The sequence below is a fragment of the Marmota marmota genome, unplaced genomic scaffold (assembly GCF_001458135.2).
Source record: "Marmota marmota marmota unplaced genomic scaffold, marMar, whole genome shotgun sequence".
Classification (NCBI taxonomy): Eukaryota; Metazoa; Chordata; class Mammalia; order Rodentia; family Sciuridae; genus Marmota; species Marmota marmota.
In genome coordinates this window covers 38,437,862-38,454,963 of record NW_025999977.1, presented here as the reverse complement: position 1 = coordinate 38,454,963, position 17,102 = coordinate 38,437,862, and the positions used below count along the sequence as shown (strand labels likewise).

The 17,102-nt window shown below is 43.8% G+C and overlaps 1 protein-coding gene across 1 annotated transcript in view; it reads right to left on the bottom strand.

Annotated features, from left to right (window-relative positions):
- Alk (ALK receptor tyrosine kinase) overlaps positions 1 to 17,102 on the bottom strand; it is a 647,823-nt gene that overhangs the window by 2,240 nt on the left and 628,481 nt on the right. The window contains exons 25-29 of the mRNA XM_015479804.2: positions 12,816 to 12,913; positions 10,040 to 10,132; positions 7,517 to 7,618; positions 1,262 to 1,396; positions 558 to 648 (exon numbers count right to left, since the gene is read on the bottom strand). Of these exons, the coding sequence (XP_015335290.1) occupies positions 558 to 648; positions 1,262 to 1,396; positions 7,517 to 7,618; positions 10,040 to 10,132; positions 12,816 to 12,913 (519 nt within the window). The remainder of the gene's footprint in view (positions 1 to 557; positions 649 to 1,261; positions 1,397 to 7,516; positions 7,619 to 10,039; positions 10,133 to 12,815; positions 12,914 to 17,102) is intronic.

The window sequence follows — 17,102 nt, the reverse complement described above, 5'->3', positions numbered from 1 at the left end:
CTCAATGAGGACGAAATGAAATACATGAAAAGTGATTTGTGTAGTCCAAATCTACACAAGTACTAGAGATGATGTTAAATTTTCTCCAGATTATTCTGAATTTTCATTCCCTTAATACTTCTAACTTGGACATATGAGTGAGCAATTGTACACTGTGATTTAGTTCACACGTTGTTATTTCTCCAGCCAGGCTATAAACTATTTGAGAGCAGGAGTGTTTCATCCTTCTTTGAAGCTCCAGTTTCACCTAATAAAACATTAGATCTCCAGCAGGGACTTAGTTAATATTTGTGAATTGAATTGATTTTCTACTACTACTGTCTGGCACTGTACCACATGCTGGTGAAGAAACTGGAAGTTACTAGGATTTATTGTATGAAATGGGCAAAATGAGACGCCAGTCATTTCATTATAGAGGTGATGAATATTCATTCTCATGATTATCAGTCTTGTTTGATCCTGACTGGTTTGCCTTTCATTTCCTACCTTTGTATTTGCTATCTTTAGGACTTTTCCATATAAAATTATTGCTGGTCAAGGGGAGAACATGTTTTTACCTGGGTACAGTATTCAATCCTCTCCAAAATTATGGCAAAGTTGGGCCTGTCTTCGGGCTGATGTTGCCAGCATTGAGTCATTATCCGGTATCTAAAAGAATAAGCAATTAAAGTCAGGAAGAGCACTTCCAGATGGGGTCAGAACTGGTACCTATCTTTTGAGGGTGGTAATTCATGTAGGACCCAGGTAGGCAGTATGTGCTGCCCCCTGCTGGTGGATTAGGGAATTAGCCTGACATGAGGTGTTAATATCAAAGCTCATTCACATAGACATCCTGGTGTTTATATCAAATGCTCATTCCTGAATTAGAGCCACTTCTGGGACAGAATATTCTATTTCCTATCTGCCTTGCTGATGGAAGGAGGCGAGGGATGCCAGATAGGAGAGTAGAAAACACAGCGAACAGGAATATTATTAAAGCAGACTCAGGATCTAGGGTGTAGGGGTGAATCTGGGACATGCGTGTCTGAGGAGTGTGGGCCTGGTGAGTCCTCAGCCTCTGGCCAGGATGGCAGTCTTGCCTCTGAGGGGCTGGAAGACTAATTATCTCACTGAAGTTACAGACAAATGCCTCTCTTGGGGCATCCTCCATTGAAGGTAGCCACATGCCCCTCCAGTTTAAGGAAGCTTAGGAAGCTTCAGATACTTTTTAAAGGAAAAATTATGCTCAGGGGCTAGTAGAAGTGCCCTAAAAGAGTCATACACAGGCCCAGGGCAGTTCTTAGGTGGGTCCATCCGTCCTCCACTGGTGACGAACTCCAGGACTTCCTGGTTGCTTTTGCTGGGGTATGGCATGTACCCCAGGGAAAAGATCTCCCACAGCAGCACTCCGAAGGACCTGGGCATGGACAGAAGACACGGGGACGGGTGTGGACATGTGTGCACATGCACACAGGTGCAAAATTTTAATCTCTTTCCCCATTATACCTTTATCTATAATAGAGGAATCTTAAGATAGAAAAATGAAAGGAATGAGAAGTACCACATATGATGCTCTATGGAAAGATAACTGCTGCCAACATGTGACTTTTTATTTTGGTCGAATTTCTGTTTTTGTTTTCTTACCTAATTGCAATTATATTTAATATGTAATTTTGAACCTTGATGCTTTTGCATATTTTGTTTTAGCAAAAACATTTTCCATGCTAATTTTGTGAACAAAAATTTAAATGATGATAAAGTAGTCCATTGAATAATTGGGCCTTAATTTGCCTTATCATATTTCTTTCAATTTTCAAAATCCTTTATTAATTAGTTAATTAATTAATTTATGGTACTGAGAATCGAACCCAGTGCCTCACATGTGCTAGGCAAGTGCTCTACTACTGAGCTATAGCCCCAGCCCACAGCTTTCAAGATCTTTAACTCCATGATGAACATCTTTGTGAATTTCCAAAAGGAGGATTTATTTAGGATTAATTCTCTGATTTACTACATTAGAATAATAGTAAAATAAAGAATAATTCTAGTACAAGTACATCACAAAATACAAACATTGAAACATTCTTGATACATAATGTCGATTTGATTCTTAATGTTTCACTATTCATCTGTCAACATTGAACAAGAGTATAGCAAACACTCTCATCAACACTGAATATGCTTGTTAACAATGAGGACTTTTACTGACTTCAAAGCAAAAATGGTGAAATGTCTTAAATTTTGTTTATTGACTTGCTAATTAACATGGGGGAATGTCTTCCTAAGTGTTTATAAATCCAGTTCAGTTTTTCTCCCACTAAGTGTCTGTTCATGTCTGTTGCCCATTTTTATCTACTGGGGCATATTATTTTGGTATCAATTTTGGTACCTAAAAGTGCATTGTAGACATTCTTTTTATGTATCTGAGATGTTAACCTTTTATCAAAAATTCAAATACTTCTCTGAGTTGCTTTCTAACCCTACTTTTTTAGCATACCAAAGATTTTCATTTTTAGGTAGTCCAATCTATTTATAATTTTTTTAGGATTTCCTTCATTTAATTTATAGTCATACAATCCTTCTTTCACCAAAGATTAGGTAAACACTTGCTGCTCTTGTTGAGTTTGTTCTTTCCTATACTCAAATTAGGTTGAAATTTAATCTTGACTAATGATACATCTTTTCTAGGCCTAATCATTTCATCTCCTTGTCTGCTTCTCACATAGATACCATTCTGTTTTACTGTTTGCATATTTTTTTCCCTCCATCTGGTAAGGCATTTTTCTCTTCTTTCTTTTTTTAAAAAAAGTGTTCAACTTCTTGGGGCTGGGGTTGTGGCTCAATGGTAGAGCACTTGCTTTGCATGTGTGAGGTACTGGGTTCGATCCTCAGTACCACATACACATAAATAATACTAAAATAAAGAGTAAATAAATAAATAAATTTTAAAAAGTGTTCAAGTTCTTGTCTATTATTTGTTTTAAACAATTTTTTTTTTTTTTGGTGGTAGTGCTGAGGATCTGACCTAGGGCCTCATGCAAGCAAGGCAAGCACTCTACCAACTGAGCTATATCCCCAGCCCCCCACCCCCACCCCCCTCATCCCCTGTTTTAAACAATTTTTGAGATTTTTAAATCATGTTCCAAAATAACCTTCTTTGATATTTTGGTTATAATTTTATTTTAAACCCTGAATTTAACAGTGAGCATTTTGAACAAAGAAAGCCTGTCTTTGTTGTAGTATACTGATGTAGTTTTTTGCTATTAATAAACATCATCATGAAAATTGTAGAAAACTATGCTTGTAAGGAACATGAAATGCTTTTATTGTCATCTTGGTAACATTTCAAAGACTTTGGTGAGTTGGATTGGGCAAAGATATTTTCCATATTTTTCGGATGAGAGGGTTGAAGCAGAGATTCCAACTCAACTGCCCCAAGACAGACTGGAGCAGATAATTAGATCTCCAGGATTCTGTTACCTACAAATTTCCTGGCACATTATATTATCTCTCTCTGGGGGTATTTTTGTACCCAATGCAAAGCAAAGCAGGCAAGATCAAGCAAAACAATGGCAGCAAGGCCTAAATAGTTACAGCTGTATGTTTTCTGCCTGTCAGATAGATTTAAATTGATTGATAAATGGAAGACAGTAGATGGAGGTCACTGTATTTTTTTAAAAGAATCTAGATCTTATTACTTTACCTTATTCATGTCAGTTTTCCCTTTCTTTTTAAATAAATAAAATATATATATAGGTAAGCCCCACCTGCATCTCTTCTTTCTCCCCTCCACTGACATAAGAATGTATTTTTCCTTTTTGTGTTTTCACATTTTTAAACAACACTTGAAGCCATAAACAAGAGAATCTGTATTATAGACTTTTTTTTTACACTGTAAAGTTATACTTAAATATTATCCTATTCCTTTTTGTGACATTCTTTATATTGTTTTTGTGATGTGTCTGTGTCGATACATGCAGGATTAGCATGTGTTTTACCCTTTCTACACTGCTGAACAGTTTTCCATGATGAAAACAAAACCAGTTTGTTTTTCCATCCCCTGTTTGATGGAGAGTCAGGTTGAAGCCTTTTTTCGACTATGAATAGTGTGCAAATGAATATCCTTTCCCAAGTCTATTGGCATCAAATTTTCTTTAAAGTAAATTCTTAAAAGATCAGATGGGTCATAGGATATGCATGTGTTCAGAACAATTATTAAATCACTCACATTATTCTTCCTCTGGATGGGCTGGGTAGCTTGTGCTCTACCATTGGTGCATGTTGGGATCCTCTGTTGGGCTTGTTAAAACAGATTGCTGACCCCACCCCTAAAGTTTCTGTTTCATTAGGCTTGAAGTGGGGGCTGTGGATTTTCATTTTTAACGAGTTTCCAGGTAATGCTGATGCCCATAAACCATGGTCCCCACTTTGAGATTCCCTGGGTTAAGTTAAGGCAAATCTGATTTGGAAAGAACAAAGGCTCCTGTTTACATTATTGAACATGGGCAGCGCCATTGTGGGTTCTACCATCTTGTACCATTATCTCAATGTAAGCCTTTCAGAATGGGGACTATTCATGCATTGTTTTCTTGTGTTTCCTGTGTTGTTAAGCTATTCCATGTCTTTGATCTTTGTTTTATTATATTTTTTGGAAGCATGAAGAATCTTATTGGTCTGAAATTTCATGACAATGTGCTCTTGTGTGGCTCTTTTTATCCATGGTGCTTGGCACTTGGTGGATGCTTTCATTCTGCAGATTCAAGTTCTATTCTAGAAAATCTTGTCTTATGTCTTTGATGTTTTTGTTCTCTTCACTTCCTCTGTTCCTTGTTTCTGGGACTCCTATTTTGTTAGCTTTTGGGATCTATTGGTCTAATCCTCTTAATTCTCTTTCCTATGGATTCCATCTCTTTATAGTTGTTTTATTTTCCAGAGGACTTATTTAACTCTTTATTCCAACCCTCCTATTTATTTTACATTTCTTTCAGAATATTTAAAAAATAAACTTATTTTTTAGAACAGTTCAAAATTGTGAAGAAATTTTGACTACATATACCCCACACTTTATTTCCCACTATTTTTAGTATCACATTAGTATGGTACATTTGTTACAATTAATGAACCAATATTAAGACATTATTAACTAAAACCCACAGTTGATTCAGATTTCTTTAGTTTTTTTTTCTTTAACTGAGTTTCCTGTTTCTATTTCTGAATCCCATTAGGAATAGCATGTTACATTTAGTTGTCAAATTTCCTTAGGGTCCTCTTGACTGTTGACAACATCTCAGACTCTCCTTGTTTTTGATGACATTGACAAGCTTGAGGGAACTGGTCAGGAATTTTGTGAAATATTCCCCAATTGGGTTTGTCTGTTTTCATCATTATTAGACGGGAATTGTGAGTTTGGGAGGAGGATCACAGGGATAAAGTGTCATTTGCATCACATCATCTCAAGGGTATGTGTTCTCAGCCTGACATATTGCTGTTGCTCTTGACCTTGATCATCTGGCTGAGGTCACATTTGTCTGGTTTCTTCACTGTAAAGTATCTCTTCCCCTTCCCACCCCTGTGATCTTTGGAAGGACATTGATATCAGTGGCCACACATGTTTTTAAGGAGTTATTCTCCATCCCCTTAAGAATTCCTATCATCATATTTTATTTCCAAGAGCTTTTTGTTCTGCTAAAAATATTGCTTTAAACAACTTTCTGCCCTTCACTTATGGTTGCAATAGTTTTTTTCCTTATCTTTCTGAGGATATTATAGTTTAAAATAAGTTTTCCTAAGTTTTCTACATTTCTTCCTCCAAGTTCCCTCTCCTGTTTTCTTCAGATTATAATCTTTTTCTCAAATATTTGTTGATTCTTGTCTGCCTATTTTTGTTTTAAGGCTGAACATTAAAAGCTGGTGCGAGGCTCTGGGAGGGGCCCTTGGCACCTGTGGGCAGCTGTGCGATGGTTCCACTGGATATGTTCCTTTCCTGTGGCTGCTGTAGGAAATTACCACAGGCTTGTTGGCTTAAAACAACCTAAGGTGGTTCTCTCAACAGTTCTGAAGGCTGGACATGTGAAAGCAGTGTCTCTGGGCTGAAATCCACAAGTCAGCAGGACTGTGCTCCCTCCCGAGTCTCAGAGGGAGAATCTGTTCCTCCTTCCAGCTTCAGGTGGCGGTTGGAACCCTTGACTTGTGGTCACATTGCTCCAGTCTCTGCCACTGTGGTCACACTGCCTCCTACTATTTGTCTCTGTGTGAAATTTTCCATCCCCCTCTTATAAAAAAAACTTGTGATGACATTTAATCTCCCCCCCCCCCCCGCCCAGTTAATCAAGGAAAACTAGCCCACTTCAGATTCCCAACTTAATTCTCTCTGGGAAGGCTCTTTTGCTAATAGGCTAACAACTGCAGGCTTCTGGGTTAGGACCTCCGGCCTTTGGGTGGCCATTATACGGCCTGCTACACTGGTGACCCCCCTTGCCAGTATCTGTGGTTTTCTCTTCATCACTCAGTGCCTCCAGGGATTCTCTGATCTCCTGCCTGGCTGCCAGTGTTCTTGGTATTGAGGGGACCAAGGGGGCAAATACCCTTGAGACTTAAAGAAATATTCCTGTGAACAGTAGAGTACCTCACCCATGGTGAGGTTTATGTCCCCAAGACCAGAGGGACTTCATTTGAATCTCTGGGAGAGAGAGCCCCACTCTTGATGGCAGAAGGAGCATCGACACTCTTCAGTGATGAGGGGATGGGCCAGAGGACTTAGATACTTCTTCATCAGACCTTGAACTAATTTTCCTGTAGCTCTTTTTCAGTTCTTGGGCCTGTCTGGGGCTCTCGGGCTGAGTGCACAGCCTGCTTCTGGACCTGAACTGTTGGTTGAGATGTCCATTTTTTGTTCTCCTCAGTAAGGGGCCACTTCTCCATGAGCTTTCCAGTGTTCCAAATTTTGTCTTTGTGGTCTTCTTTGTCCTTGTGGAGTTTAATGCAATTCAAAAGACTCCCTTTAAGTGAGTGTGTGCGTGTGAATGTGCATGCATGTGTGTGCATGCTTTCGGAGGGAGCTTAGGTTTAATCTTCCATTTAAAATGACTGGGGGGGCGGTGGCTGTGGCTGTGGCTTAGCGGTAGTACACTTGCCCGGCATGTGTGAGGCATTGGGTTTGATTCTCAGCACCACAAATAAATAAACAAAATAAAGGTCTATCAACAACTAAAAAATAAAACTAAAAAATTAAAAATAAAATAAAATGAGGTTCCCAACATGTGGTCACCCAGCCAGCAAAGTCAGTATCATTGCAGAACTCGCTAGAAAGGCACGTTCTCAATCGGACACAAGATCGTCTGATCATTAACTCTTGGGGTGGGGTCTTTAAGAAGCTTTCCTGATGATGCTGGTGTCTGCCAATGCTGGAGTACCACTGTGGTGAAGGAGAGCAAATATTTTCTTCTTGGGGTCTCCCCAAGGAGAGTGTGGCTCATTTAGACCAAGAGCAGCACTAAGGTCACAGTGATACCTGGAGGAGGGGAGCAGCAAGACTCACCACGTGTCTGTTTTAGAAGTAAATATTCCTTCCATGAAGGCCTCTGGGGGCATCCATTTAACCGGTAGCATGGCACACCCTCCCTTTCGATAGTAGCTGGCCCTGTGGGGAAGAAGAGGAAACCAAGCGTGGTTCTGGAGGTGGCACTGCACAGAAGCCCTGCTAGGAAACTTGAGAAAGTGTCAACAACATCGTCTACCCATTAAAGGACTGAAATTAACGAGAGGTCCTTGGTGGATCAGGAGAAGAGCAGAGGACCACAGATCATTTAGTTAAGAACTCTGGTGTCATTTAATGGCTCACTAGAGGCCCAAAAGAAAAGATCTATGCAATGACTAAGATCCCTGCTAGCAGATGCTTAGATTTCCCTGTTGGGTTTTGTTTATTATAACTCAAAATGAATAACATTACTCCTACCTTACGAGGACAGTGTGTTTTGATGACCTGCAGTAACACAAGATGTTAAATGGGAGAACTGAGGGCAGAGCTGGGTCTTATTCATTCAGCTCCTCCATGGCACGCAGGCAGAGCATTTAGTTCAACGTGGGCTCTCAACCAGTGACCTTAGAAGTCTGCCGGGGGAGGCCTCTCACGGATACACCCAGACGGGAGAACACGGGACTAGGCATGAAATTGGCTTAAAAGGTAGATGAATTCATTTATTCATGTTCATCAGGAATGCCACTAATGCAACTCACTGATAAAACCAAATCAATGGATTCATTCTGCCTTTTAAGCCATATTCTTTGTCTGGGTGTGTTCTGGGAGGTAGCCTGCCCACATTAATTGATTACTTCAATAATTATGTATTGAGAACTTGGTATCAGGTAACTCTGTCATGTGCTAAGGACATAAGTCACAGCTCTCTCCCAAGGATATATTTCAGTGGAAGGAACAGAACAACACACAGAGTAATGTGGATAGGGACAGTCTTCAGTGACACAAGTGGAGCATTGATTTGCTCTGTATGAGACGGGGAAAGCTTCAGAAAGAGGCACTGGTGGAAGGCTCTCAGGCCATACCTGACCCATGAACTCGGTGGGCACATGGGGAACTGTGGCATGTCGGTGGGCGAGCAGAAGCTAGCGAAGCTGGATGAAGAGCAATTACAGTTTGGATTTCCCCGAGTCTTTGTGTTTGGTCACCAGCCTGTAGTGCTAGTAAGAGGCTGGGGGACCTTTAGGCAGTGGGGCTTGCTGGGAAGAAGTTAGGTTCCTGGAGACATGTCCTTGAAGGAGATATTGGGACCCCAGCCCCTTTTCTCTCTCTTTGCTTTCAGCTGCCATGAGGTGGGCAAGGGTCTTCCACCAGGAGTTCCTGCCATCATGTACTGTGTCACCACTGACCCAAAGCTACAGGGCCAAGTGACCATGGACTGAAATCTCTGAAACCATGAGCCAAAAATAAATCCTTTCTTTTTTATAAGTTGATTTATCTCAGATATTTGTCACAGTGACAGAAAGCTGACTAACAGTGGGGGGCTGTCAGAGCAAAGACCCTAGTAAGGAAGGAAGAGCCGGGTGACATGCCGCAGTGTTTGCGTTTTAAACTGGAGGCAACCCTGGGTGTTCTGAGAAAGCAGGGGAAGGAGTGCTGAGACTCTGGGTATGGAAGGTAAAGTGGAACACTGGAAAATTGCATAATGATAGTGGCAGCCAGCTCCAGAGTGGTCCTCACCGACTCAGCCCCACCGTGTGCTGCTCCCTGGGTTCCCAAGATGGTAGTGGTATCCTCTCTCACACGGAGATTGTTACCACTTTTGGCTGAGGCCCTTAGGAATGTCCAGGTCATCTCGATTATTCTCCAAAGACCTAAAGCTCTATGCCACCATCTCCTTGCTCTACCCCGAGGGTTAATGAAGGGGTTAATTAGTGACCATGCAGAGAAGCAACTTAACTCATGTAGTCAGTCACTGTTGTAAATAATTAGAAAAAAGAAGAAAAGAGGAATAGAAGAATGAAAGTGCAATTATTATTTTTTAAAATTAAAAAATTATATATATATATATATATATTTTAAAGGTAGCCTTAAGAAGGACCAGGGAAGATGCAGTGAAGCTAAGCCAAGTGCCCACACCCCCGTCTCTTGGTGTCCCACCAGTCCTGGGTGCTCATGCCCAGGTAATGGAATCTATGGCGTCCCTTAGATCTTGCCCATGAAGGGGAGAGGATGAATAAGTTGCAAGGTTACTTATTGAATAAGTTCCAAAGTTACTTTGAAGCTTTCCCCATCTTTAGTATCCAGGTTATTCCATGTCTCAGAACATGGCAGGATTAAGAGTTGGAACCAGAAAGCAATCCAATTAAAAACTTGGTGTCAATTCCTGCAGGTGACTGTGTCCTAGAATTAGACCTCAGGCATGGCACCAATTAAGACTTCCATATCCTGAAAGGAACTCATGGAAATGTCATGCGGGAAGGTGCCAAGGTATCAGCTGATGGGAGGTATGAGCAGCCACAGGCCAGTCCCCAGGGCTGCGGTGGTGGAGACAGGCTTCGCTGGGGGCTGGGGGTCTTCACTCACCTGTAGATGTCTCGGGCCATTCCAAAGTCCCCAATCTTTGCTATTCTTCCACTGCCAGGACAGGTCAGGAGGCAGTTCCTGGCAGCAATGTCCCTGGGAAGAAAACAATGAGAAAAAGGGTTTCCTAATTTTATTCAGTGAAGATATGTGTATAGTAGCCATGACTAGGGCTTTTACCTCCAATCTGCTGAAAGCCTCCTCTTTCCTACACTTCGTTTGGTATCTTAGACTTCAGTGTGAAAGAATTTCAGGCCTCAAAACTAACAGGGAAATGGGAAGAGAGCAGGGGAAACAATTGAAAATGCTTAATGGGACAACAATAATGAAAATAGCTATAATAACAGTAGCAATTTATGGGCCTCTTACTATGTGCTAAGCATGTTTTAGGTCCTTCACGTCTAATTCTCACAACCCTGCAAGACACAGGGTGCTATTAATATCTTCATTTTATTAAAAATTTGAGCCAAAAATTTGATGCCCGATGATATATGGGCATAAGAAATGCTTTTTGACCTGAAGCTGTTGTTAGCTACAGACCATGGGTTGGTTTTTGCCAGTTGTTTGAAGGAAAGTTCTGGAACAGCATGACTTCCATGATATCTGATTCAAGTAGGTTACAATATACCCCGATATTTCTAGTTTTAAAAGAAGTAGCCATGGTTTCGCCTCCAGGCTTTGCTAAGCTCCATGGCTGGAGCATCACTTCTTTCAGGTCACAAGGCTGGCTTCTTTGTCATCAGGTTCCCTGTGGCTCCCTTTCCTGCAGTATGCCTCTGAGGCAGGATCAGAAGCCTTCCGAGACTGTCCACTTCAAATCTCCCACTGCTCACCCAGTGACCTGCACATGGGCATCAAAGCTGCAGCCAGAAGTCTGGAAAGGGTCCCTAATAATTTTTAAGTTCTATGCAGAAATCACAAGAAGTACTTTAGGCAGCACAGGTGGGTTTTATATTTTCGGGTGACTTCACAAGTGTTCTGAACCTTGGTTGAGAAAGAACTTGGAAAGTAAACAACTGGTTGTTAAGATGTATTAAAAAAAATGATCCAGATCATGGATCATGGCTTAGGATCCAGAATAACGGCAGGGTTGGGAAATGAATGTTATTAATGCCACTGACCTGATCCCTAAGGTTTAAGTTGAAATTTGAGGAGCATTGGTTCATAAAATGACCCAATAAAATCACAAAAGCATAACAGGAATGACATCAAAAAAGAAAAAAAAAAACAACTATTGTATAGAGAGCCATCAATTCTAAAGAGAAATAGAGCAAACTGGACTAGAAATGGTATGTATGGCTCCAGAAGGGTTTTTGCACTGATGCATATGGAATGGTTACTTAAAAAATGATCTTGAACTTGATAAGGTATTGTAATATTATAGAAGACACCAAGAATTGGTAGGGTGACACACCGTTCTTGAAATTGCTGTATGCCATGGCCAAAGAAAACAGATTTAATGAAACCAAAAAAGAGGGGAGCCAGTGGCTGTAGTGAAGGGGTTCCTCTGAATTCAGAGGTGTACACATATGGAGGTCCATACACTGAGCTCCACAGAGACAGCGCTGGAGCAAGTTAGAGCTTAGCGGGCAGCTGTATCCCACTGACCAAAACAAAACAGGTCAACGTGGGCATAGGACATCCTAAGGAACCAAGAGGCAAAATGTCATCAGACACATTCTTTGTGCAAACTTGCAGGGAGGAGCACAAGAAGAAACTCCCAGATGCAGCAGTTAGCTTCTCAGAATTTCTATGAAGTGCTCAGAGAGCCGAAAGACCTTGTCTGCTAAAGAGACAGAGAAATTTGAAAACATGGCAAAGGTGGACAAGGACCATTATGAAAGGGAAATGAAAACCTCAATCCCTCCTGCAGGGGAATCCAAAAAGGAGATCAAGGATCTTAATGCACTCGAGAGACCTCCACTGGCCCTATTCCTGTCCTGTTCTGAGTATTGCCCCCAAATGGAAGGATTTGGTAACGTGGTAAAGAAGCTGAGAGAGATGTGAACTAGGGCTGCTGCCGAGGAAGCCTCTGAGAAGACTGAGAAGCTGAAGGGCAAGTATGGGAGGACAGTGGTGCCCACTGGGCTACAGGAAGGCCCGGAGGAGCAAGAGAGGGGGTGCTGGGGCTGAGGGAAGCAAGTGAGAGGTAAGAGGAGGAAAATGAAGAGGAGGAGGAAGAGGAGGAAGAAGAAGAGGATGGGAATAAGTTGGTTCTGGTGCAGGGTTTTCCTTGTCCATAGAGCATTTAACTCCTTTTAAAGAAAAAAACTGAAATGTCTCAGTGTAAGGTTTGTTTTTAAAGTGTACAGTGCCTTTTTTTTTTTTTTTTTTGGTATCATTAACACCCTACCAAATATATCTCTAGATAGAACAAAACAAAACAAAACAAAACAAAACCAAAACAAACCAACCAATCTGAGGTCCTTGCTTTAGTGCTATCTGTTGTCATATGTGAAAATGTGAACTCCTTTTACTTCCCCCTAAGGAGCCCAGTTTTCTACATGGGGCAACCATAGGTGATCTAGGACTTGAACATTCAAGATGCAGGAGTCCCCACAGGAGGCTCAGAATACCCTACAGGCCAGGGGGCCTGCACCATGCCCATTTCACACACGGGCAGGGGAGGCCCTGAGCCAGTTGCTCTCAGTACAAACAGCCGAACCGTCCAGACAGCTCTGGAGAGAGGCCGCTCTTCCACTCTGAAGAGAGAGACCTGGCCCTGGAGAGCGTGGGGAAGTGTGCCGAGGTGGCAGGAAGAGCGAGGCGTCTGACTCACCGGTGGATGAAGTGGTTTTCCTCTAGATACTGACAACCACAGGCAATGTCCCGAGCTACATGCAGAAGGTCCAGCATGGCCAGGGAGGAGGGCTGATTCTGTGAGGAGACAGAAGTGATCCACTGATGGACCTCTTGGGGGACAGAGAAGATGGAAACTGGCTTCTGCTTGCCTGGAGGCTGGCTGCAGACGGGCTGCTCCACAGGGGCCTCTGTCTTGGCCACACCCTAGAAATCAGCTGGAAGCTCTTTAAAAATACAGAGGCCTGGCCCCAACCAGCCCAGGCTCCCACCTCTGTCGGGGGGCTCAGCTCAGTCCATGTGCAAGCTGCCCCGGTGATTCTAACCTGGGGCCAGCCTCGGATGCTCAGGATGCAGGACTCCAGCCTGTGGCCCCTGTCCGTTCCTTTTTACCTTGTTCTGCACATCCTATCTCGAGCCTTAGAAACATTTGAGTACCCCAAGTTTATCAACAAGCCTGAAAGGAAACTGACCAGGGAAATAACATTTTATTCCCCTGGAATAAATGCTCTATCTAAATGTCTTAAAATATTTTTAAAAACTTCAAGAAGATCTAGATCTAAAGTGATTCTAAAAAGAAAAGCTTTTAGAAGAGGCTGGGCAATTGATGATGATGATGATTACTATTGGTATCAGGAATTGAACCCAGGGGCTCTTAACTAATAATCCACATCCTCAGTCCTTTTTATTTTCTATTTTGAGATAAACACTCACTAAGTTGTTGAGTCTGGCTTTGAACTTGGGATCCTCCTGCCTCAACCTCCTGAGCTGCTGGGATTACAAGTGCGCCTCCGTGCCTGGCTAAGGGTGGCCAATTAAGGGCCGCCACCTCAGGCTGCTCTGTACAAAATCTTTTTCATGCAAAAAGAAATAGCACACGCCTTGGGACATGTCCCTCTTGACCCCTTAGCCCACTTGAGGGATGTGAAGACTCTTCTGTCGGTGACATCTATCTTAGTCTCTCTCTCTCTCTCTTTTTTTTTTTTTAGTTATTGACAGACTTTTATTTAATTTATTTATATGTGGTGCTGAGAGTTGAGCCCAGGGCCTCACACATGCCAGGCAAGTGCACTACCACTGAGCCCCACCCCAGCCCCTGTCTTGTCCTCTTTTAATGCCCCAGCCCCGGGGGCCTGCAGCAGCAGACTGTCGTGCAGGGTCCTATCTACTTCACTTATTATCCTGTGCTTATTTTACCATGTCCCCAAGTAGGATGCTTTGAGGGTTGTGAGACAAGATTCCCATCCCACGTTGCTGGGCGGATTCCAGGTGCTCAGTGAGTATTGGTGGTCAGTTGGCTGATTATGGTTCTGTGGACTAGGATTTGCCCAGAGGTTGTGTTTCAATGATCTATGCAAGAAGCGTAGGTGGGCCATCAAATCAAATCCCCTGGTGTGGTTTGGATGAGTGTCTGCCAAAGGTCCATGTGGTAAAGACTTGGTCAACAGGGTGTGGTATTGGAAACAGAGTGGGCCTAGAGGGATGTCCTTAGGTCACTAAGTGTGCCCCTGAAGAGGGTTGTGGAACCCAGTCCCCAGTCTATTTCTGTTTCCTGGCTCAGGATATAAGTGGTTTGCTCTACCATGCACTTCCATGATGCCTGTCTCAGAGACCCAAAGCAATCGGACCACCTGACTTTGGACTAGAACCTCCAGAACCATGGTCCAAAAATGACCATTTTCTCTTGTAAGTTAATTGCCTTAAGTGTTTCATTATAGTAACAGGAAGCTGACTAATATGCCCTTTTAGCACTGTGTTGGATTGTTTCAGCCCCAGAGAGGTAGAAGCTGGTGACTCTGGGTCATATGGGCAAACTCCCTACAGGAAATTTCTGCTCGCTGTTCTATTTTGTTCCTCCTAAGAAACTCAGAGACCTTTTACCTTTGGCTTCATTGAATGCTCAAGGGTAGGACAAGAACCGTGCTCTTTAGTTCTGAGGAACCCAGAGGGAAGTCACCTACCAGACAGTAGTAGTGTCACCCAGGTCTGCCTGAAGAGGCTTTTTTTGCCCCTGGTCAGGCCTCCCAGGGCTCCACACAGCTGTGACTTGGTCTGGAGGAGGCAGGAGAGGGTCCTGCTTCTCTAGGCTCTGCTTCATGGGGCAGACAACGTAGGAGGGCAGATCCTCTGCTGCTGCCTTGCATGCAAGTCTGTGGAGAAGCTCCCCTTTGATGCAATGGACAGTGTGGTATGTAGAGAAGGCTAGCTCCTTATTAAAGGTGAGGATGCCAAGGGCTCAGAGAGGTTAGGTGATCACTCCAGGGCACAGAGGATTAAGGTAGAACCCAAACTTCCCAGAGCCGGGCTTTAAGAATCTGAGTTGGGGGCAGCAGGATTTAAGTAGTTAAAATTGAGCTTCTTAAAAAAGACTGCTGAAGGATGGATGGAGGATATGTGAACACAGAGCACGATACCTTGAACATAGACTACAACACCGCACACAAACACAGAACATCATATAGCGGTGGTCAGTCAAGCTGACCTGGGCTTCACCCTGCCTGTTATCCCTTAGTAGCCATAAGATCTGGGGCCCTTTGCTCAGCCTATTTCTGAGCAGGTTCCCCATCTCTGACAAGGCCTGGTGCTGTGGATTGCCAGGAGGGCCACCCAGAGGCGCAGAGGGACTCCTTGTGGGGCCTGCAGTTCTCTAGGTGGCAGCGGGGAGGCTCAGGAGCCCTCCAGGGTTTGGCTCCTCCGGGGTCTTCACTGGGGCCTGATGTATGGGGCACTGTGAGAGACAGCCCGACCTCCTGGGGACAAGAAAAGCAGCGTATCTCCATGAAATAGCCCTCCATCTCACTACAGGATTAGAACTATCTTTTCTCTCCTCAGGAGAATGCTTCTGTTCCCACGAAAGGAGGACCTGGTCCCAGCTGAGGGAGAGCCTGGAGGAAGCAGAGCCTCTGTCACTCAGGATCCAGGATCACTGATGTCTCCGATGCCCGGGGCCTGAGCACTGCGGGGACTACAGAGTGCCATGCCTTAGCGCAGGGCCAGGTTTGCCGGGGCTCCCGGCCTTCCCCTGCTCAGAGCAACGACCTGCTTCACTAAGCAGCGGGCACAGCGGTGGTCAGCCACCTGTGGGGAGGTGTGCGTGTGTGTGGTTTGTGCATACATATGGGTGTGCTGCACATGTTCTGGGTGTGCATGTGTGTGGTGTGCATGGGGGGACAGGGTGACATGTGACACTGTGGCAAAACCAACCCCTACGCTAGCAGTGTGGAGCAAAGCCAGCCGGTGGTGTACTTGGTGCTACTGGTGTTTGGCTGGGGCAGAGGAGTGGGAATCAGGATTTTACCCGCCATCTGCCTGTGGATGGTGGCACTTCTTTGGCCACCAGATGGTCTTCTCACAGGACACCTGTGGACAGAAGCTGTGGGGCTCAGCGAGGATCTGGTCTGGGATTTCCCAAAGGAGGATTGTGGGTCGGAAATGGAAGATGAAATAGACATGGGAATCCCTGGCCAGGTAGGTAGCTTGGTGACATGAATGATCAGTCTTTATGTTGTGGCTTTGAAAGTCTTTTGGACCCCAGAAGTCTTGTGTGGGTGAGTGTGTAGCTCTGCAGGGTACCGGTATTCCTTTTAGGAACACCATCTAGGCGGATAGCCCTTTTTTCTAGGTGAGGAAGCAGGACTGGTTTCTTCGGTGTCACAGGAGGGGCTTCTCCTAAAAGATAACATGTATTAATAAAAGATACACAAATATTAGTATCTCTCCTTTTTTTTGGGGGGGGTGTCTGAGGACTGACCCCAGGGTCTTGGGCAGTGCTAGGTGAGCACTCCACCACGGAGCCACACTCCAGCCTGTCTCATTTTACTACTTAGATGGAGGATCACAAGACATGGGGAAGGAAATCTACCAAGTGAAAACAGAATGGGGTATATTTTAAAATTGGCACATATAAAGATGAATGGAGGAGACAAAAGCAGCAAAGAATGTAGACAGGGAACCCCAAAGATACAAAGCAAGTTTTAAAGCTGATGAGAAGTTTATGCTCCTGGGCCCTCATGATTCCTGCCTCCTGATGGGGACCGACTCTTCCTTGGCACCAGAGGACCTGGCTTGCTTGGAGCCAGCATTGATATTGTCCAAGCCAGAGCCAAAGATTTAAACCTGAGCATGGTCCCTATCAGAAGTTCTCACCCCCCAACAGTAGGACCCAAGAAGTCAGCTGTGCACTGAGCGACTTGTATGGAGCCATTACCTGTAAGTGTTACCATGATCCCAAAAGATTCAGACCCCATTGTGGTTGACAACCTACACC